Source organism: Ambystoma mexicanum, chromosome 1p, assembly GCF_040938575.1.
Source record: "Ambystoma mexicanum isolate Mex_15411 chromosome 1p, UKY_AmexF1_1, whole genome shotgun sequence".
NCBI classification, from domain to species: Eukaryota; Metazoa; Chordata; class Amphibia; order Caudata; family Ambystomatidae; genus Ambystoma; species Ambystoma mexicanum.
Window position 1 is genome coordinate 676199634 of NC_090921.1, and position 24241 is coordinate 676223874.

Sequence of the window (24241 nt, forward strand, 5' to 3'; positions counted from 1 at the left end):
AAGGGAACTCTATGGTAAACCAGATAGCCTCGAAACAGTGGGAAGACTATTTGGGGGATACATATGATGCTCCTAAAATACCCAATTTATATCCTCAATCGATGAACAGCCTTAGTTTTGAGAGGGGGGGGAAGCGTATTCCCATCATTAGGACCCTAATGAGATTAAGAGCACCAGGACCAGACGGGGTCCGTAATGTGGTAATGTTGGTGAATCCGGAGCTCTGGGCTGATATACTCCTAACTCTCTTTAATCAAATAAGAGTATGGTGTCATCCCCGATTCATGGAGATCCTTGCACTTTATCCCTATATTTATGCTTGCTAAAAAAGAAGATCCCCCGGATTATTGAATTCTACGATTACTGGACAGCCCCAGCAAAATGTTCTTCAAATGTATCTTACAGGATATTGATAATTGCATACTAAGCCAATTGCAGACATGTAATAGTTGCAGGATAGGCCCTTTCTGTATCATTTGTTGTTAATGATTCGGTTCATAAAGTGAAGAGCAAACATGCACTACCATTATATGTATTGTTTGTTGACTTCGCAACTACCTTCAATACCATTAATCGTGGTAAACTATGGGAACAATTATGTACATTGGGAATGCCAGTAGAGTTACACCATGCTTGCCAACCCTTGCATGAACAAAACAAAGCTAGAGTTAAGTTAAACAGCATGGGTGATCTATCGGCTCCCATAAAGATGAGTACAGAAGTAAAGCATGGGTGCTTTTGGCCCCTGCTTCAAACAACGTATTTATGGTGGATATTGGTGAAGGTCTTCAGATAGTAAATCTATTTCCAATGAAGCTGGACACTTCTAAAATATTATACCTGACTTATGCAGATGACCTAGCTATTTGTGACACTACATATGTTGGTATCTGTAGAAGTGCAAATGCCCTCACTGTATATGCAAAGGAAAACACTGTCTATCAATGTGGAGAAATCTAAATTTATGCGAGTGGGTAAATTTCCAAAGGATAAAATGCGTATTGTGACCCCTGTGTGCTTAATGCATAAAGTGCAGTGCTACAGGTACCTCGGTTAGGAGGATGAGTCTAACGTCAGGGAAGCACTTTGAGAAACACTCCAGGGCAATTGCCACCAAGATGTCAAAGAATTTTGTCAACTCTTGATCGATACAATCTATCCGGTATGATTATTCTTTATTGACAAAACGGAGCGTCTAGTAGAATTATGCCCTGGAGTGTTCGTATTTAGAATTTTAAAAATGGGCACATGTATTAGAAGGACAAATTTGGTGTTGTGTACTGGCCCTTTCAAAAGCTACACCAATTCAAGCCAGAAGAAAAGAGCCAAGTATAACCTCATTGTTTACTCTTAGAAGCATAAATAGAGGTAACTTGTGCATTAAAATCATGCGCACAGAGAAACAATCAATCCTTCAGCTCTTTAAGAATTATTGGGGGGAGGGGGTACTTGGAGAATCTTGGGAGGAGATTAAAAAGAAAAAATCTTTAAATATCTTTCATGGTCCCCCGATAGGTCCGAGGCTCTGGGTGTTTTACTGAGCTCATTCAAAAAGAAGACATTGGAACGGGATTGGACACTAAATCAGGAACATATTGGAAGATGGTCCTCATTGCGTACATATTCTATGCTCCATTTTCCAAATAGGTTGCTGCAAAAATATTTATACCAGTTTCCCAGTCTTACTTCTAGATGCCCATTTATGTTAATGGGTTTGAACAAATTACCAGTTGTGTATATAAAGGGTTCATGGTCACAATCGCCTATAGAAGAACGTAAGTGATGCTTATGTAACGACTTGGAGACAACTGAATCACTTAGACTTTGTGCAAATCCACGATCAAATATTATCTTAGGTATGCTATTCATTTCACGGATGACAGTCAATATAGGTGGTGAGATGTTTGGGTTGAATTTTCTGTCGGGTTGTGATCTATTGAGAGTTACTGCCCTGGGAAAGGTTTGGGAAGCATTTACTCACAAACTCAAAGTAAGGAATGATTCCCTTTTATGTATGTTGACAAGTGACTCTGAATAATGCATTCTATTCGGATTTGTGTTGCCTAAATTTCAGGTTTTAGAGATTGTTTGTCTTTTTATTGATAAGAAATGTAATGTATCACTGAGTGAAATTATGTTTTATGTATACTAATTTAATCTATTCATGTGTGTGAAAAGTTCATGTTGAAATGACACACAAACAAAACAAAAATAATTGGTGATATTGGGGTTTTATTTTACAAAACAGGGACATTGTTAGTTATGTGGGAGATTCCCTCAAGTTTCAGGTTTAGAGTAACTTGTGCTTTCTGGAAAATCACTGGTGAATTGGAGGGAGTGCAGAAGACAAGAGGATTCTTCAATTAAGAAATAGCCTTATTCCGATACAAAAATTGATAAAAAGCAATACTTCACAGGATTAAAAACAGAACATACAAAAAAACAGTAATAAGTCATTGCATCTTAAAGTGCTAAAATTGGTGCTTTTAACATGACTGAACTCGCATGTCTCAGTCGGGGATACCAAGCTGAACATAAAAACTTTGCAATGGCACCAACTACAGTGTCATTTGAGACTTTAAAAAAACTAAAACACATTGCTGTAATGAATATCTTGTTCTCTGCAATGTAAGGAAACAGCCTTTCTCCCAAGAGAGTTAAAGCGGACAATGGAATAGAAAATGGCTAATTGATTCAATAAAGTTCTTGGTCACCCCAAGTGGGACGGGTAGGCCGAGACATGGGTCCTGAACCACCCCAATGATGATGCCCAATGAGGTAGAAACATGTCTAGGGTTTCCTTGTGGTCTTGTTCAGAAGGGAGGTGACCAAGCAGCTCTGACTGGAATGTCTAATTTGGGGTGGGACCAAGCCTGATTTTCATATGGTCTTCCCCTTTCCGAAAAGGCTCGACAGGTGAAGAACAATGGTCTGGAGAGTTGCTCAGCAGTGCCAGAGGTTAAGATTCATTCTAAAACGTCCAGCCATAACCTCCGGTTCTTGCTCACAGCCACACTTTTTCAAAGGTCAATAGTGCACTTTTCTGAAGGTTGTGCAGGAAGGAGCCTGCTCAACCAGCACAGTTTGTGGGTCACAGTCACTTACCTTTCAAAAAGAAGACGGATGACGAGGAATAGAAAGGCGAGAGGAAGGGAGACATACAGGTCCGAAGCTTTGGCGTAGACCAGCCCATCATGGTCCTCGAGGTCTGCCCAAGTCAGCTCCTTGGGCAACCAGAGGTTGTCCCACCAAATATATTCGTATACGGTCTGGAACATTCTGAGAGAAGAGATGTAGGGTGTTAGCACGGATGAGCAACATGCTGGACCATGAAATTACTGGCGGATCACTGGCTGTGTACAGCCAAGTAAGTGTGGCTGGTCCATTTCTCCCACATTGTCCTTACTACCTAATCACATGCACTTTAAACATTTTTCACTTGCATGGTTTTACCATCAAGATCTTTCTGTGAAAGTAATACATTGGCACATTCCCTAAATAAGATTGTGAGAACCTCCCGTTTCATAGTTGGTTGCTCTGAAATACAGGGGGCTGCCTAGAGATCACAAACTCTGGCAATGCACCCATAACTGACCTTTTTAATTCTTATTTGACATGGACACTACATACAACAGTAGGATACTGAGAAAAGTGCTAGATTTCTAAAACACAAATGCAATTGATTAGTTCTTCAAATGCCAGTTATATTGGAGTGCTTGTGGAGCAGTTGTGGCCATATAGATTTTTTTCCCCAAAGATATTCCATTACATTGGTGACTGGTGAAGTACAAAAAGCACATGTCCCATAGGAAAACCTCTGAAATTATCCAACAAATAAGGGATCCGTATTTTACAGTCCCACTCCCCTCCCAGTAAAAGGAAATGCTGGCAGGCATGTGTGGGCTTGTGTACACTCTACTAGCAAAAGAACGCAGAGCCCCACGGGTAGGCCTTTTTCTTTTACCGCATGTCTCACCACCTGGCGTGTAACTACCCTGGCTACTTTTTATCTCGAAACTAAACATTTGTTTTTCAAATAGATGCCATCCGATTGCTCTGGCTAAGGGGTGTCTGGGTAAGCACCTGCTCTTGCGCGCCCACTACGTAGTCACTCATGTATTAGGCACTCTTAAAGAACAGCTCGCTGTACTCCCCAGCTAGAGGTTTCTGCTAGACAAAATGGGCCTAAATGAATACGTGAAAAGGAGATGAACAATGTACAAGCCATCATTGGGAGCCGCTCCCCCATGGGGTGTGCACAAAGCACACAAAAAACAAATCCATAGGCTAGTGGAGCACTCTATATGCTGCGTCAACACATAAATTATGAGATATAGAAAGAAATACTAGAAAAAAATAAAAACACTTGAACAGGCAGTTTAAGGTTACTATTGATAAAAAGTGAAGTCTACATATATTGGACATTCCAACATGAATGTTCCTTCAGTCAGTCAGTCAGTATAAACAATGTCCTCCATACTTCAAACCATGGCGCACGCTGCACCACAATGCTCGTTTAACCAGCGGTAGAAATGTCATGTTTCAAGCTAGTAGCCAGGCATACCAAGTCACTTGGCGATTCAATTCTCCACATGCACACAGCACACTATTGCGTACTAGCCAAGAGTCAATGAATCCCTCGCCAATGGAGAGAGGGAGAGGGGGGACAGGGGGAGAGCGATCGTAAAATTGCCTGTATCTGACCCGACTGCACATATGGTAAGCAGGTGTATGTTAACATCATCTTTGAAGTACATTCTGTAATGCACATTTTTCCACATCGTAAATGCACATGACCAAATTATACAACCATTCTCGAAAAGTAAATATCTACAATTTGCCTGATCAGAATTACAGATTCTTTTTGTCGTGCATGAGTAATGGCAAAAATGTTCAGGTTATATGCCACTTTGCATAGGAAAATGTGAGAACAAAAAGAGGTCACCCTGTAACTTTTGCTTTCGTCTAAGAGTGTTCACCGAACTTGGCAAAAAACAAACAGTGTAACCATATCCCCAGTTCACGTCAGATTGGTTAACTTTGATGAATACTTTCATGTTGGATAAGGAGATTTTACAAAAGCCAAAAAAAAAAAACGCAACTGCGCAAGCAGGACCAATAACGCAGCAGCTTTTCTTTTGGCACTTTCTGGTGTACAATTCGCTCTTGAGGCTACTCATGGGGGGTGCTCCCTCTATGGCAAGCAGGTGGCGTTTAAGCCGAGCTTTGAAGAGATCCACAGTCTGTCTGTCTTTCTTTGATTGTCATGGGCCGTTGGACTGCCTGTAGGCATACTTATAATGCACCTACTTTGGCAGACTCTCGTGGGGCTGTTTCTTCCAACCGCCAGGATGCCCCGTGGTTAAAGGCATGGTCCAGTAAAAAAAAAAAGTTATTGTCCCTACGGATCGGCCATGTTTTTTTAAGCCTAAGTGGCTTGATTTTAGAAATAACTTTCCTATGGACCTTACCCGAGTTTTCGTCCATTAAACGCACGCGAAAACAGGCACCAGGGAGCCGCCATTTTGTGATAATCCTATCACTTGCCGCATCGCCCTGGCTGACCTGCTTCTGCGGCACTAAATCAAATCCCCCGCCCCTGAGCCTGTCATCAGCAGACTCGTACCGCCCATTTCCCAACGCCAAAGCACGTCTCGTGTCGTGTCATCAATCGCTGCGCTTTAGCTATTGACGTGTCGCCATGGAAATGGCAGGACACATCTTTCGTCAATAAGTATAAACAGACCGTTTCCCAAGACACTGCAGCAGATTTACGATTGCATTCCTCTCTGTTACTTTGAGTATTCTGTGACTCGTTAATGTGCTCTGGTCAGCTACCTTCGCCGCTTGTAGCCCGTGTGAACACCTGTACCATCTCTGTAAATTATTTTACTTTGTTTACCACACAATGGCTATAATAATGCCTTACATGTACGAGCCCGAGTATACCGAGGAGGAACTACAGGAAAGGGAAGCACGCGAAAACGATGGGGATTCGGACGGCAGTTGGGAGGACGATTCAACCGATGAAGAGCCTGGGCCTAGTCGCATGGACGGCGTCTCCACCTGGTGCACATGCAATCAGTGCGAGCTAATGCCAACCGAGGACGAGAACTGCTGCTGCCGAGAAAACTCGGGATGCCTGGCCTACATTTCGGAAGGTGAGCCACGACCGCAATGCATCACCTAGCTGCCAGACTTCAGGGCAGCCTGCCTCACACGGGCCGTGTTGAGAATAATGATGGTGCTTATGCACGAACTTCACGCAACTGTTCGTCCTCGTAATCCGAGTAACGAGTAAGTATACTCTGCTTGTCATGCCACTCCTATTTCATGTTCTTCTACTATATCCAAAATTATATATTCATATCATAGTAACGCATGAAAGTCGTTCAATAGTGTGCATTGTCTAGATAGCATTTGTCCGTGCAGAATGCCATTAGTTACAAGAATTGTCATTGACAACAAACGTTTATTAAACTTATCTTGGTCATTTAAAAACAGTTTGTTTCATTCCTTTTCACAGGTGGTACAGGCCGGTGGCCTATCGTTCCTTTACATGGTGGCTCCACGGGAGGCTTGGACACCGCGTTCGAAGAGTGATACCCGCCTGTGCCATAAGAGAAACGTTCCCGAGTGACAGCGGTCAGTACAGGGGATTTTCTCTCGCTGTGCTGCAACCTGACCTGTATAATCTTTAAAGTCTTGTATTTTTGTGTCATGAAAATAAGATACAAAATAAAACACCACATATATTTTAACAACGGTTGTTTCGATTTTTTAAATGAATCAAGTGTGTCTCCATTCAAGGATGGACATCAGACATCTGGGCTCCGAATGGGTGAAGGTCTGGTCGCTGTGACGCAGGGTGGTCACTATCTAAGCTAACATAACATATTCTCGATAATGCATGCACTAAATAACACTTGTTCAAAGTCTTTCAGTAGGTTATGTCTCTATAAAAGTCACACATATATCTATACTAACAATTACCATTGGATTATACAGGCCTTAGGTTAAGGGTCTTGACCACTATAATACACCAGTTGAAGTGTGGGTCTGTGCTCACAAGAATCTCCGTTATGTGGCATTTGTTATTGATAAGCAACGATATACTATCAAAGGCAGATCGCAACCGTGGATGAGCGCTGGCATGTGGGGCTGTCTGGGGCGCGAACGGCCAAGGTGCCAAACTACTTGTACACTTCAAAAGGTATCCCACGCCCAGGGGCCATCACTCACATGGCCTCCTCAGACCCCGTGTCTCCAGCCAGGCCTCCCCTTGAAGCAGGCCGCCCCCCCTGCAAACCACACAAGTGTGTCTCCATTCAGCAGTCTTCCAGTGCCTTATCTGCACGCCCCAGGCCCCTCCATCCCACCCCCTCTATCAAAGGCGGTTCGCACTCGGGGATGAGCGCTGGCATGTGGGGCTGTCTGGGGCGCAAACGGCCAAGGTGCCAAACAGCATGTACACTTCAAAAGGTATCCCACGCCCAGGGGCCATCGCTCACATGGCCTCCTCGGACCCTGTGTCTCCAGCCAGGCCTCCCCTTCAAGCAGGCCGCCCCCCTAAAACCACGACATACATACGTCATTCATTCACAAACACACCCCTGTTTCTAATACTTTATAAACCACTTGATATGTCTCATGAGAACATCTTTGTGCTTTGCAAGTCAACTCCTGAATGTGCTACCTGGCAACCACTGAGATCTACGCTAATCTGCTCGTCGTTGTGCTATCCGTGAACTTCTGTGACCGCTTAGAGCAAACCCATCAGTGTGCTACCTGTGGCCACCCACCTATTCTCCTGCAACATACTGCTCTGCTTGCTGAATCCAACTGTTTGTTGGTCAAGTTAAGGCCATGTATCCTAGTTATATTTCGCAGATTTTTAAATTTCTAACCATTTGCGAGTAGAGTACACAATAGTGCTATGTTCATTGGTCTCATTGCTATATACTTGAGTTTCCATTGCTATGCTATCAATAGATCTATTTATTTTCATCTTTGTCTATTGTCATCGAATTGCATCCTTTGGGGGTCCAGTCTATAATGTAAGCATGTTTCCTTCTCGTGCAAGACAGAACATCCAAGGGACGAGTCACATGTTCAGATTTTAGTCACATCATTTATACATTTCTGCAACTTATGCAAATACTAAGCTGCACATAATGAACTGGTATAGTTCCGGCGACCAAAACAAACCTTGCATTGATCATTGTATGATTCATTTACTTTTGTATCAAATCTTTATTCATGAAGATTGTATAATAATGTCGATATTTACTTTTCAGATTTATCAACAATGCCTGCCTGTTCGATTAGCGGTTGCCCTTCAAAGACCCATGCGAAATCTGAAGGCACTACAATGCATGTATTCACGAAAACTGTTGATCGAATAAGAGAATGGGTCAGACATTGCGGATATCCACTGCATGAGCTGGAAAGTAGAGTCCAACAAGTCTTATAGGACAAGAGGGGTGATCGATACCGCATCTGCAGCCGGCACTTTTCCTTGGACATGTACACCAACATCTTGGGTAACAAAGAAGAATAAACGGCGAACGACACGGAAATTGCTCGAAAACCCTATTCCCACTCTATTCGTCCACATTCCGCCACCGGTGAGTCAAGTGTCCGGATTTAGCTTTAGGCCTTGCGGTAGTGTGTAGGTAGCCGAATGGATTCATTGATATTGTAGGTGTTCTATCCCTTGTAATAATTTTGATATTGATATGAGTGTATAGCTTTTTGAATAATGACATTTATCAATATATTCTTTTTCGATTTCATAACCCACAAACGAAATGTATATATATGTATATATATATATATATATATATATATATATATATATATATATATATATATATATATATATATATATATATATATATATATATATATATAGGAACAGGGAACTGTGCTGTATTGAGCATTTTTCAAGTATTCTGTCGCCTTACATGGCTATTTTTAATATTGGCATTTCATTATCAATCATTAATTTACCTTTACAACTACTTGACTATCCCTTGAATCTGAAGCAAGAACATTCTACATCCTTGACGTGGTCGCAGTTAACCACTTCTAGCGCGTATCAGGTAATCTTACTAGGCTAATCCGCTAGACTTGTTTTATGCATGTCAAGTAATAGTTTTATTCTATTGTGTAATTATTTTACCGAATGTTTGGTTAGTGCTTTCCAATTGATATACACCTTAGTTATCGTCCACTGGTGTTTGTTTTCAGTTATAATTAGTGTTATCCATACTAATGCAAGTACTGTCTTTCAGGGAGATGCTGAAGCGTCCGCCACATCTACAACATTTCTAGATGTTCTTCACCAGCAGGAGGTATGGATACTGACAGCTCCATTGAGCGTCATCATCAGAGCTGGAATTCTTGTCGTTTGATTGTCCTACACAATGTTTCATTCGTGGTTAGCCATTGATATGTACCTGTGCTGTCGACCCCAGGTGTGTGTTATGTTTTCACTATTGTAATCTTCACTAATGCAAGTACTATGTTTCAGGCAGTTGGAGCGTCAACCCCTGCACTTGATGCAGAGCCTGACATTCAAGTAATTCCAGGGGAAGTGGAAGCGGGACCATGCGTATACGAATCGGCGCAACAGCTTTCGGAAGTGCGCACTACATTTGCAACATACATAGATATTCTTCAGGAGCACGAGGTATGGATACTGACAGCTCCATCATGCGTGATCATATAACGCGATTCCATTTGCTATACTTTCTTCCCTATTAACGCAAGTGCTGTGTTTCAGGGAGACGACGGAGCTTCCACTACAATCACAACACCCCATTTAGATGATGCAGATGTAAATAAATCGGAGAAATAACTCGATGAAATGTGATCATATTTAGATTTTCCTTGATTCTTTTAGACAATGCATCATTTGTGGTTATCTCTTTATATGTACCTGTGCCGTCGACCCCAAGTGTGTGTTATGTTTCCAATATTGAAAACCATACTAATGCAAGTACTGTGTTTCAGGGAGATGCTGATGCCTCCTCTCCAATACAATCATTCATGGCAGTCCATGCAGAGCCAGAGGTATGGATACTGACAGTTCCATCGAAATAGATCATCACTGGTCGAATACTTGTCCTTTGATTGTTGCACACAATGTTTAAATTGTGTTTGGCTATTGAGATGTACCTGTGTGTTCGTCCTCACGTGTGTTTTATGCTAACAATATTTTGATACATAGTAATGAAAGTACTATGTTTCAGGGAGACGATGGAGCCTCATTCCGTGCTGTCTATGCGGATACAGAAAATATAGTCGTTGCAGCACAAGAGGAAGGGAGGACATGCGGAAACGAATCGGAGCTACAGCGTGCAGATGTTGAAGGTCGAGTCAAAAAAGTTGCAAAGAAAAAAAACCAAAAAAAGGTTAGTTACAAACAGTTCATAACTTTAAAAAAAATGTTTGTGCTGGGGACTATTTTATGTTTTTTTCCAGTCAATTGGACTACACTTCATCTTGTGTTTAAACTGAACATCCCTTTTCCAATCTCTCCTCCATAGTTCTGATTCTTTGGGGCTGCAAAGCTCGCAGACAACGGGGACAAAATTGGGGGCCTTAGAACGCGCCAAGCGGGCTGTGGCATTTGGGAGAGAAGCCAGTTCGCATTTGCACATTGTGGAGCACTACATAGAGGGATTCTAAACTTCAAGTTCTCACAGATGCCTTTACTACGGGATGTTGCAAATAAAGAATGCGAAGGACAGCGGCTTTGATTTTCAGCTCGCGCCCAGAAGAGGCCCACAAGTCGCACTGGAAGTATAAGGGTCTGTTATTTTTTTACCTTGAGACAGGGACCATGGCGAAAGAACTTCATTTGAAGGGGGTGCGCAATAACTTAAGAGACGATAAGGCAGAAAATTCAGAAACTAGACCGAGTTTCATTTCAGTTCAGTATACGAAAAATCGTTGTCAAGAGCACGGTCGGATTTACAGACAGCATTACGCAGAGACACAATGGAAATTTCAAATATAATGTGAGTAAATCTTTAGACGCTTTTATACCGGAATGAAGAATTAATGAATGGATGCATGAATAAATGAATGAATGAAGAGCTAGGAAAAGCAAGGAAAACGTGTTCGTAGTGGGCACATGGGCATGCAGGTCCACAGGTCTCACCGATCTCGGTCCTTGGCCCAGCCACTTTTCCCTGCACTGCCTACCTGCACTACGGGACTGTCTCTACATCCTTCAGCCCCTTCTCCCGGCATTTACCTTGCACTTGCCACCAGCTGGCCCTATTATTTATCTTGTATTCTACTAACCATGTACAGCACTTTTAACCCCCTCTCCCCTTGCGCGATCTGAAAGACACCTGGCCTCGTTTGATTGTTGTCCGTCTGCCCTTGTTCCCCCCTGCCTCGTCGCGCCTTAAAACACTTGTGTATAGGCTTGTTACAAATGCCATATCATATATCATATCATTCCACACGCATGTAGACTAACTGTCGTTTCTCATTGTGTGTTGGCCTCGATTTATTTCGTTACTTTTCGCATTGATTTTAGTGCCGAATATACTCCATTGAACTATCCTTGCAAGCAAATAGTTTCTGATCGGCCGTAATAAATAAAATAATTTTTTTGTTGTCATAACAGGTATTTGATCCCGTTCTGCTACTGTCATCGGTTTGAGACACTGGCAGACGGATTCTTCAATAGACACCTGCAGCTTCGTGTGAACAACTGGAGCACGTTAACCATATTATGGGACGATCACCAAGGGCCCAAATGCCCTTACGCTGTACTAGTGGCTAGAAGCAACATATCAACCTTTACGATGGACTAGTGCCTAGTTGATGGAACAGCCTTGCGGTTCAACGTGCTTCCAAAGTGCTTCTTTTAACGAAAAGCAGCACCCTGTGTACCATAAAGGAACAGTGCGTGACTCAATATAAACTTATCTGGATTTGCGGATACAGATAAAAGAAAATAAATGGCTTTCGGAGTTCATATGGCAATTGCTGAATATTCTCTAAACATTTAATGTCAAATAAATGTACTTTACCAAATGTACCGTGTTGCTGTTTGATTTTAAAGTACAGTTTCCTATTCCGAATTGTGGCGCGCTGTGTTGTGAGATGGTCTGTGTTGGTTTCTGGGTTCTGTGTGGAGTCACGTAGAAGACGACTGGGCGCGTTTGCCTACGCAGCACAGTAATGTCACGGAGAGAGGCGGGGAATATGAATGTTTTGATAATGTCAGGCTCAGGGGCGGGGGATTTGATTTAGTGCCGCAGAAGCAGGTCAGCCAGGGCGATGCGGCAAGTGATGGGAAATGGCGGCTCCCTGGTGCCTGTTTTCGCGTGCGTTTAATGGACGAAAACTCGGGTAAGGTCCATAGGAAAGTTTTCTAAAATCGAGCCACTTAGGCTTAAAAAAACATGGCCGACCCGTAGGGTCAATAAAAATTTTTACTGGACCATGCCTTTAAGGGGGCCTACCGATATACGCATTTACATCGAAAGAGCCTTCAGGTGACCTTTTTTGGTAGGGTGACCCAGCCACCAGGAGCTCCATCAAGCCAGCCCAGAGGAAACCCTTAGCTGAAGTCAGATCATGAAAGCATCAAACCCACATTGCCCCCTTTAAAATCACCTCAAAGACCCAGTATGCGGCCAAATGAGGCTCCGCTGAGAACATTGATCACCAAAATGACCACCACCTGACATGCCTGTTGCATCGTGGACACGGTCTTGCCATCTTCATTAAATGCGTGCGGTCAGGTGCTCTAAGAGAGAATAACTGAACATTCCCTTGTCCTCATCTGGGTTCGAAAATGTACCCAGAGCCATTTCAGCACCTTGGATAACAAGCAAGAGCTACTAGTAATGACAGACGTACCCATGGGCTAGTTCAGTACCTTGGACAGAACCACAAGAGTTCTCGTAGTAAAATACAATAAAAAAACTCCACTGTCAATAGTTGCTGATGAAATGGTTATTTCAGTCTATGAATTTTCCCGACTAAATGGGTTGGGTAATTATTCCACTTAACGGATATGTTTATTGGGATATTGCTCTTCTATACTATACGTCACCCACAGTACCACCTTACAACAGACACCAATTTTAAACAGGATGGATTAAGAGCGTTATTGTGCCTTAGTGGTGGCTTAGTTGCAATAGATAGGTGTCCAGGGAGGTTGTGTTGCAACATTTTGAGACACCCTTGCTTACGTTGGTCGCTGAAGGCCAGTGAAGCCCTGAGGAATCATCACTGGGGGGTGTACATTGAATCTCCACTGTCGCATCACTTAAAGACCCAGAAAGATTCTGAGCCATGATCATGCAGCCCCAAGTGAACACTACAGGCCTGTGGGACCCTGTGTTGGACCGCCCGACAGGTCATCGAAGGTCATACAATTGGGCTCCAAGCTTTTTCTGAACTCCAGGTCACACATAAAACAAAATCTGAGCCACGATTCTACTCCCGAATCCCTTCAAGACAGCGAAATATACACAACGGGGCTACAACTCATTTAAAAAGCCCCACATCAAGCAAGGACACAAAATGTGGCTGAAACATTGAACATGCAGTCTCCAGGTAAACTATAATAGTGTGGTACTTACCCTGCATCCAGGTCACCAGAGGATAAGAAATAGTACTGAATCTCTCACTGGACCTCACAGAATACCCAAGAACACACATTAGGTCCCTGAACTTCTATACTGCAAACTCCTGTAACTGCAGGACACACGATGGATTGGTGTGATTTGTGCGACCAGATCCCCGGAACCCCTCCCTGGTCACATGAGGGAATTCGTTTTTTTTTGCCATACTCCTTCACCTACTTCTTGGATGGAGGGCACAATGGGTAAGTGGGTTCTCCCGAGGGGGGGAGCTGGAGGCGCCGGGTGCAAGATGGATGTGGCTGGTACACATTAAGGTCGTGAGTGCACTGCAGGCCACCCTCCGGTGGTGGGACACAATTGGAATGATGCCAGATACCACAGATTGCCGAAGGACCCCGAATGTGCTTAAATAAACCTTACAGAAACATCACATGTGCACCGATATCCAAAGGAGAACAAGCAATCGGCCCCCACACAGTGAATCACAAACACTATGGAAAAGCCGTCTGCCATCAAGATCAAGCGAAACCAAGTACCAAAATCAGCGGGATATGCCAAAGCTTTCAAATGCAACAAAACCAAACACTGAGTCCCATCATGCTGGAACCACTATAGACGGTGGACCATGACCACGGTTCTCTCCACAAAACTCAGAAACTGGGTGAAAAGATCAGAAAAATCCCTGAACATAGAACAGGGGTCTAAAAGACAGGAAAGCCACTAACCGGACAGAAAAATCACTTTCAGAACAAAACATAACTACTAGGGAGTAGCACGTTGAAATACAGCGACTACTTCCACGCATCAATGAAGGACGAACAGGAAGAACTAGTTACCAGTGACAGAAATAGCCACCAGCATACTTTACATAAACTCGATAAAAGTAAAAAAAATAAAAAAGCACAAAGTGCTGATCATTCCTGAAACCTAGGTATAATAAACAGATGCAATGTTCCCTAACAAAGGTTTGGCATGTACCAAACCAATCAAATAAACATTTTATAATACTTTTTTTTTGTTTATTCAGTGAAAAACCTTTCGAAGAAGTGATCTTAAGCTGATGGTTTAATGCAAATCAATAAATCACACTTCCTTGAAATTCAGCAAGTGCTGGAAGCTTTCCCCACCTTAAACTCAAAAACCTCATTGCAGAGCTCATGAGCTCACGGATATCACATCATTAATGGCATCACTTGAAACTCAAGTACACTAATGACAGCCACGCTGTGTTGCCAAATTGCCTGTGGCATGGCATTCGGCCAAGCCGCTGACCCCTCAACATACTCACAGTAACCACTGGACCTGGTCTGCAGCCGGGTCCAGCTCCCGCTCATCTGCCATAGGGGTCCGTGAGCAACTGGCCCTGGCGTGTAGCCATGGCCATACTCCATGGGGTGTGGCTGAAGGGCCAGGCCATCCAACGTAGTCAGTGGGCTGTACACTTACTTTAGCTATATTATGGGTTCATGGGTATATTTAACATTTCTGTTAGCAGGTACTACACACATGTCTATAAAATAGGTTTGCTATAGGTCTTAAAAGAGATCAAGATTTTTACTATGATTGGTCGTTTCCCATGGTGTATGCTGGGAGGTCATCACTGTGCTCTGTAATATCAATGCTCTCATGGGCTGTTTAATAGGGGGGCTCAGAGTTAAAATGGCATAGCTTCCAACACTTGTTCAATTTCAAGAGATATGTTCCATTATATCATCACCTTAACATCACTGCAACAAACGTTTCTACACTGAATGTCAAGGATTTGCTATACTAGATCTCACACCACCTGTAGTAGTAAAGTTATTTTTTGTCTCATCTCAGATTTACTCAATTATCTGTGTCTTTCTAAACTATGCACAATGTGATCCCGCCAATCTCCCATTATGGGTCCGTCTGTATCCTTTAACAACGTCCACTTTGTGATGAAGATCCAGAAAGATAATGGGTTCAGCATTTGGTGTTTTAGCATCATCTGTAAAATAGTTTTTTGTGACGCCCACCCCATCTGCTCTGGTTATAAAGCACTGAAATTAATGCAACTGTGTTATGAAATTCCCAAGGGAAAAATACCAATTGCCCGAGTTTGATTTCTGAAGAATCTCAGTTGCTGCAATGCACCATGTAAAATATTTGGATGCCGGGGAACACCCTGTTCTCCCCCCAAATATTACTATTGGAAGTATTTGCAGCAAACGATTAAAACAAATTAGAGAAAAGAAAAAACATCTAAAGCACTTTGTGTCAAACTGGATTCAAATTTGAAGCAAGCAAGTCAGTCCCGTGTTGAACAAATGCGCATTTTGCCAAACAAAGGCCCAAAAAAACACCCACTTTTATTAAAATATATTAACATTTTTAAAACTATTGCACAAATTTGCACCGCGCTTTTCACATTTGGGCAGCCCAGATCAGAACGTATCCTTGAATATGGTGGAGAGACAGACACACACTGCCCCCCGCCCCCAAACACTATCCCCCCTAACTCACCGCCTAACAATTGTCTTGCAATAGGAAATGGAATGCCAAGAATTGGAAAAAGATTGCACCCCACCCAAGGTGCAGAATACTAAACAAATGCCATGAATTTAGAAACGTATGCACTTGTGGATCAATGTGTAAAAGTGAACAATGCAAAATAAATGCATGGTTTGTGAAAAACAAAATGTTAAAACGAATACATTATTCGACAGGAATAAGCAATGCAGGTATTTTGCTCAATATTAATGGCATAGTTTAAAACACAAGGAGGCACAGATATGGAATATGCACAACTAAGAATTCTGCAAACAGTAGTAGTGTGTACAGGCAGAATGCATCCAACAGGTTGACAAAGCCCAAATGTGCCAAAAACGTAATGTAAACAATGAAATGGCAAAGTGCACAAAAGTCCACTTGGAGGACGCGTTAAGGTCCACCTGAAAAAGGAAGGTAAAATGCACTTTGATACATGGAAAAAATATGCAAATCAGAGCCCTAAAATGCAGAACATAGTATAGGCAAAGGCATGTATGTAAATCAAGTAAGCGAGAAGTGCCAAATTCTTAATTCAGTACAGAGAGGTCGATCTGAAGGACGTGTGCACCTGAAAGAATAAAGGATTGTAGTGTTGGCAGCAACAAAGAACATAGGCCTAAAGACTTGACCGCCAGCGTTTTCCTAGTCAGGTGCTAGGAACATGCTTGTAAACAGACTTGCATAAATAGTGGACTATACGGAACAGGCCCATCACTGCGACTCTAAAATGCTGACTGTGCTTTTACTGTACTGTCGGCAAAATGCTGACTGCCATTACTGCGCCCAAGTGGAGCCGGAGCTGTGGGGGTGTCCCCTGCTTACCATTACGGTAAGTGGGGCATAGGAAAGACATTTATTTTTTAAAAAGGACCCAGCGGCGTCAACAACGCCCTACGTAAGTAGGAGGAACTGAAGCCACAGGGGTACAGGACAGTCAGTGGTGCACACAGAAGTGTGCTGCAGTACTGTTAAGTCAGGTGGGGTTTGTAGTATTTCAGGGCATGTGGGCAAAAGTGATCTGATCACTGCGCCGCGCTTTAATTGGCATCGACATTTTTCATCAGCGCAGTTATGGGCAGCGCAGTGATCACATAGATTCAATTATATGCAGCTGGTCATACGCACGCCCAATTAGTTGCCAGGCGAGAAAGTTATTCTGCCACAATAATATACATACACACCTGTATGCTGTGATCCTCAGCACATGACAGCTCGATGACAAGAGTGCCTTACATGGTAAGCACAATTCGCCCAGGGCGCTGCGCCCCCTGCCCCCCCGCCCCCCAAGGCCGGCCCTGCTAGAACTCTTCCAGTTTCCACAGGTACGCAGACACTCAGCATGTAAGCAGGATGTTACAAATCAGGAAACATAAAATAAATTAACCTCTTATAGTGCTCCACCCTCCCTCCATAGTGCAAAGGGCTCATGGTCGGACCCGGACCTAAAACGCTAAATGCTGGTGTGGGCCACTTTGAGGAGTTACTTCACTATGCGGCTAGTAGTTTTGAAGAGTTTTGCTGAAACATTCTTTAAAATCCACAATTAACATCACATGTTATCAAAAAACTCCCCCCTGTATACCATTCAAACAAAGTCACAAAATTAATGAATAGACCTTTGCAACTGGGGGGGGCAGTTTTCATTGGTACTCGAGACAATTGTATGGCCAAGTCCGAACACTGAACCCTCAGACGCTCAGTCAAGTGCAGACACCAAGCAAATGCAGCCCCTAAAGTTCATGCTGGGACACGTCACACCAAACACTCTGGGCGAGGACCTGCGCTGCCAGTTCAATAATGACATAATTATAGCTTCAGCGAACAGCCCCACCTTCCAGATTGAAGCTAGATTCTTTCGCAGAGCAAAGGCCTCCTGTTCTCCATCCACTCGATTTACTTTACTGGCAGCAAAGAAAAAACAGAAACCTAAATGCAGTACTCCTTTCGATATTGTAAAATTGAAAACTTTGTAACTGCACTAGGGGTCATGACCCCCGCCACCAATAATCACCATGTCATGTATGACTAACTTCCTGTTTGCTGCTAACTGCGTAGACCCGGTACTGAAATTCTGCCACAGCAAAACATACAAAATAACTTTGGTCATTCTATGGTGTATAGAATTCAGTCAATGAAAATTCTGCTGACTGAAACCAAATGTATGTTTTACTGACTGAACATTAGATACTGAAACAATTGTTGAGTGAGAAATACATTTTCATATCGTAACATGACCCTGGCCCCCTCACTTTGCTTCCAGCAGCTAAGTGTAACGTCCTCGGTTTATAATCACTGTATTTGTGAAGGACAAGGCCCTGTACTCTTTCCGTGATGGTTTGTTGTGGATTGCAACCCACGTAATGTGAAGGCGTGGCTACTGGCTTCGTGCCAGTTCGAGTTGAGGGATTAAAGAGAGTGCATCTCTCAGGACGTCTCCTGGTCTTATTTCAAATGCGACATCTTTGCAAGTGTGCTTATGCTTATGATAATACCGCATTACCTCCACGTCCACTCTTCCTCGTCCCAGTACTTACCTCATGAGGCACCCGCCTCCGACACAGGACCTTCTTCTAATTTCTATAACTCCTCCCCCACATCCACGTCACTTAGTTTAATTTTTCCTGCCTTTGGCAGGTTGGGCTTGTTTTTTCTTCCCGGCGCGGGGCGCTGGGGAGCCCCGAATGCTGGCCCCCTGGTGGGGCTGTGTGGCGGGGCCTTCGGCTCCTTCAGGTGTGGCAAGACTCCTGGGTTCCCTGCGGGGCTTGGGACCCGGTTGAGTCAGGCTGCCTTGCCTGGTTTCTGCTGGGCTTTGGCCAGCGCAGGGCATCGTGGCCCGGGTTCTGGGAGAATGGACCCGGGTTAAGGTAAGGAGAAGGGGGCATGTTTTTCCTGTTGCATGGCCATGCTGCATGGGCGGCTGTGCACGGATTGGCGGCTCCTTTTTCTTGTTTGAGTCACGTGCTCCGGAGGAGGGTGGGCTCCTCCTCTGGTGCTGCAGGCATGTTGCCATGGGAATTAATTGATGTTGTTCCTATTGGTTGTTGTTCTTTCTGGCCTCTATTTGAATGTGGGAGAGGCACGGAAGCAATTGTTTGTATGTGGAGCCTTGATTCGGTGTACAGGGGTCTTTGGTGAAGCAGGCTTCCTTGGTCACTGTTTTTGAGCTTACTCAACATGGGAAAACATTCTGCAAAGAGCAGGCATCTGGTCCTGTCTTCTTCGTCTTCCTCTTCTCCTGATTTACACAGAAAGAGAAAGAAGAAGGCTAAGCGTTTTTCCCTGACCAGAAAGGAGTTGAAGAAGCTGCTTAAGCATCGTAGAGGGAGTCGCACACGTGCTCATGGACACAAGCGCAGGCGTCTGTCTTCCTCATCCTCCTCTTCTTCTGGCGCTGAGTCATCGGCCTCTTCTTGTCCCTCTTTGGCTAATGCTGAAGGGAAGTATCTGGACAGGGAGGGAGTGGAGGAGGTGCTGGCTCAAGTTGGGGATTGCATGGGATTTTCAGAGCCCCTGGTGCCGGTGGAGGGGGCCGACCCTTCTATTCGCCAGTATAGGCATACACCTAGGAAGGGGTTGCCATTGGTTTCCGATATCCGGGAATAAATCCTCCGTGAATGGCATGACCCGGAGAAGATTGCAATGCCCCGCTTCATGTCCAAACTTTACCCTTTGAAGGGCGAGACTTTGCTGTCTGATCCAGTTGAGGTAGATGATATCCTCGCCAGCCTGGTGGGTCGCTCCTCTGTCGGCCGAGGAGGCGGCCGTCCGGGATCCAGTGGACCGCCGAGTTAATTCCGGCCTTAAGAAGGTTCATGCAGGGGCGCATCTGGCCCTTCGAGCAAATGTCTATGGTTCCTACACGGCTGAAACAGTGTTGAATGGTTTCAGGGAGTTAAAAAAGGCTGTCAATGAAGGCTCTGATTGTGCCCCTTTGCTTACAGACATGCAGAGACAGGTTGAGTTTTTGGCCGATCTGGCTTTTGATGGGGTGCGTCGTTCAGCCATGACCATGGGGGCTGGTATATCTGCCTGGAGGCATTTGCACCTAAGGGACTGGAAGACTGATGGGTCTCAGAAGGCGGTTGCCATGAAACTTCCTTTCACTGGGTCCAGGCTTTTTGGCGATTGCCTTGAGGATAAGGTGCCCAAAGTTTTTAAGGCGGACAAACATGCTGACAAACTTCGACGCAAGCCTCCTTCAACGGCCAAGAAATCTTCCTCTGGGGCTGGTCCGGTGACCAGCAGGTCTTTTCCTGGCTCCTCATCACATTCTTTTCTGAGAGCTAGGGGGGGGGGGGGGGTCGGGGTCCTCCGCGCTCTTCACGTCCTGGGCCGGCACCTAAGTCCTGACGGTGTGGAATTGCCGGTGGGCGGGCGGCTCCGGCAGTTTTTTCCAGTATGGGAAAGGTGGTGCTCCGACTCATGGGTTCTGGACACAGTACGATGGGGGTATCGAGTGCATTTCCTGTCTCCTCCTGTCCAGCATTGCATGGTTCGGACTGTGGTTCCCAGGTCTCGGCTCAAGAGGTTGGCCATGGACGCCGCGCTCTCCGAATTAGTGTTCAAGGCGGCCATCATGCCCGTTCCTCTCCCTGTGCAGGGTCAGGGGTTCTGCTCACGGGTGTTCCTGGTCCCCAAACCTTCCGGGAAGTACCGTCTAATTCTGGACCTCAAAGCCCTGAACTGCTTCGTCCAAAAGGAACACTTCAAGATGGAGACTTTACAGAACATTCTTCCGATGTTATTAAAGGGGGATTGGATGACATCTCTGGATCTCCAGGACGCTTATTACCATGTGGCTCCCCGTCCCTGGCACATGCAGTTCTTCCGCTTTGCAGTGGGATCCCAACATTTTCAGTTCAGGGTGCTCCCGTTCGGACTGCGATCTGCCCCCAGAGTTTTCACCAAGCTGGTGGCTCCCCTGGTGGCGCACTTACATCTGCGGGGCATTCAGATATTTCCATACCTGGACGATTGGTTGATCAAAGCGTCCTGCCGGCAGACTGTCATTTCTCATCTCCGATTGGTCTGCCAGGCATTGCAGGACTGGGGTTTCCTGGTGAACTGGCAGAAGTCCCAACTGGAGGCTTCTCAGGATCTAGTTTTCATTGGTGCACAGGTTTGCACCAGGATGGGGGAAGGTGTTCCTGTCCCTGGAGAGGGTCCGTTGCTTGCCGACTGTTCTGGGCAGGGTTCTCGGGAGGCAGTATGTCCCGGCCCGCCTATTGCTGAAATTGCAGGGGCACATGGCTTCTTGCGTGTTTCTAGTTCCCTGGGCCCGTCTTCATCTACGCCCCCTGGTGTCCTACCTTCTCTCACACTGGCTCCCTTCATCTCAAGCTTTCGAGGCTTTGATTCCGGTGTCTCTGGCGCTGCGGGTCTCCCTGCAGTGGTGGTTGAGGGTTCCGAAACTACGGGCTGGGGTGTCCCTGATCATTCCTCCTTTGACCACACTTACTACCGACGTCAGTGGAAGGGGCTGGGGAGCTACTTTGGGAGACTTCTCTGCTCAGGGGTTGTGGGATCCGGAAGAGAGCCATCAGACATCCAATTGGCGAGAGTTGTGTGCCATTCTCCGGGCTCTGGTGTACTTCAGGAGGTTGCTGATGGGCCGGGCAGTTTTGGTCCGGACGGACAATACGACAGCTTTGGCTTACGTCAACCGCCAAGGGGGTTCCGGCCGCTCCTTGAATGCCCTGGCAGCTCAGATAGGTGCTTGGGGGGAATCACATCTGGTGTCCCTGGTGGCTTCACATATCAAGGGGGGTGGACAATGTTTGGGCGGATCTACTCAGCCGCCGGTTTCCCTCCTCGGTGGAACTGGTCCTCTCGACCCAGGTTTTTGCAGAGATCTGTGTCAGGTTCGGGACCCCTATTCTGGACCTGTTTGTGTCTCCAGCCTCAGCAAAAGTTCCCCTCTTCTGCTCTCGTTTTCAGACAGAGGGTGCGTGGGGGGTGGACGCCCTCTCTGTGCAGTGGCCTCAGGGTCTCCTTTATGCTTTTCCACCTATTCCTCTTCTGCCTCGGGTGGTTCAGCGCATCAGAATATCCAGGGTGACTGTATTGTTGTTCGCTCCGTACTGGCCCCGCCGGAGTTGGTTCCCCTCTCTGTTGGAGCTTCGGTGCCAGGAGCCTTGGCTGTTTCCGAAGTGGCCTTGTCCCTTTCTGGGGGAGCTACAGTTGGGGGTCCGCCAGATACAATGGGCAGTGTGGATATTGCACGGGCTAGGCTGATATCTCAGGGGTTTTCTCGTCCTGTGGTGGATTCCATAATGAATGCTCTTAGACCCTCCACTCTGAAGGCTTACGGCAGACATTGGAGCCATTTCCGGGACTGGTGTGGGCGGTCTGGGATTCCCCCCCTTGCGTTCTGGCCTCCCCGCTATCCTTCAATTCCTCCGGGATGGGTTTGACAAGGGACTGGCGGTTTCCACGCTTCGCTCTCAGTGGGCCTCCATAAAATTCCTTTTGGGGGACTCTGATGGGCACTTGGATGGGGAGGTGTTGGTGGGGAAGTTGCTCAGGGGTTTTTCTTCTTCCCGTCCTTGTACTTATAAGGGGCTTCCTCCTTGGGATCTCCCTCTTGTCTTAAAGTTTCTTCAAGGGCCTCCCTTTGAGCCCATTTCTGAAATTGATATGAAACATCTGACGCTGAAGACTGCTTTTCTGATTGCCATAACTTCTGCCCGTAGGCTTGGGGGGATTGGGGCTCTGTTATGTCACCCCCCTTTCCTGAGGGTTCTGCCGGACTCGGTGGTGCTGAGGTGTGATCCGAAGTTTCTCCCTAAAGTTGATTCTCGTTTTCACACCTCTCAGGATCTGGTTCTCCCTGCCTTTTTTCAAAATCCGCAAACGCCAGAGGAAGTGGCTTGGCATAACATTGATGTGCGGCCGGCGGTGTTGGAGTACTTGGCTAGAACTGCCCCTTTCCGCCGCTCTGACAGTCTTCTGATTACTTTTGGCCCGGCTGGGGCTGGGCGTAAGGCATCTGTAGTGTCCATTAGCCGATGGATCCGTCTTGTGGTCTCCATGGCCTATGTGGCTTCGGGCCTGCCTGTGCCTGCGCACGTTCAGGGGCAGTCCACCAGAGGTTTGGCGGCCTCCTGGGCCGATGCTAGGGGGGTTTCTCTACAGGAGATATGTAGAGCTGCCACTTGGGCTGATCAGAGCACCTTCATCAACCACTATAGGTTGAATGTCTCCCACTCGGGGGTTGGTTCCTTCGGGGTTGGAGTTTTGTCTGTGGGGATGTAAAATTGGAGTTATTAAAGGTGTGTGTTTCTGCACTGTTTTGACTCTGTCTCATTGGGACCTTTTTCCCCCCGTTTGTTGCTTTGGTATACCTCATGAGGTAAGTACTGGGACGAGGAAGAGTGGACGTGGAGGTAATGTTCTGATTACTTACCGGTAATCTTCATTACTCCTAGTCCTACTCTTCCTAGTCACAGTACTGACGACCCTCCTCACGCTCCCTGCGGGGAAGGTCCCATGCTACGGCTTGCTAATATGAAACTAAGTGACGTGGGTGTGGGGGAGGAGTTATAGAAATAAGAAGAAATAGAAGAAGGTCCTGTGTCGGAGGCGGGTGCCTCATGAGGTAAGTACTGTGACGAGGAAGAGTAGGACGAGGAGTAATGAAGATTACCGGTAAGTAATCAGAACATTATGCCATTTACCACTAACTATGGAGCAGCAGAGATCAACTTAAGTTCACTGCGGAAGGTAGTGCGTCATGTAGGTCACAATCCTCGGTGCACTTAAATTACTGTTGGAATAATACTTTCACGTACGCCTGAGTAGCGCTCTGGCATGCCGAAAAGTAGATTTGCACCCAGGAAAGGCATCAGAATCCACCTTTCCCGGGCGTGATTGTGCCGTCACTGCCCGCAGCGCTGCAAAAAAATAAACATTTTAAGAAAGCCTGCCGTCATTAAAATGGAAGAGAGACTAGCCCCTTTTTCAGATGACAGTGGAACATTTTTAACATGTTTTCTTTCAATGGCTGTCATTATCCCAAAAGGGACCTTGTCCCTCTTTCATTTTAATGGCGGTGGGCTTTCTTAAAAAAAAAAATAAAAAAAAATGAAAAAAAAACAAAAATGTTC

General features: G+C 45.4%; 1 protein-coding gene across 3 annotated transcripts in view; it reads right to left on the bottom strand.

Moving 5' to 3' along the window:
• Positions 1-24241, bottom strand: part of CERS2 (ceramide synthase 2) — a 272224-nt gene that overhangs the window by 98146 nt on the left and 149837 nt on the right. For all 3 annotated transcript variants that reach the window (XM_069649755.1, XM_069649754.1, XM_069649756.1), the window contains exon 2: positions 3106-3279. In XM_069649755.1, coding sequence (XP_069505856.1) covers positions 3106-3278 — 173 coding nt within the window. In that variant the 5' untranslated portion in view covers position 3279. The remainder of the gene's footprint in view (positions 1-3105; positions 3280-24241) is intronic.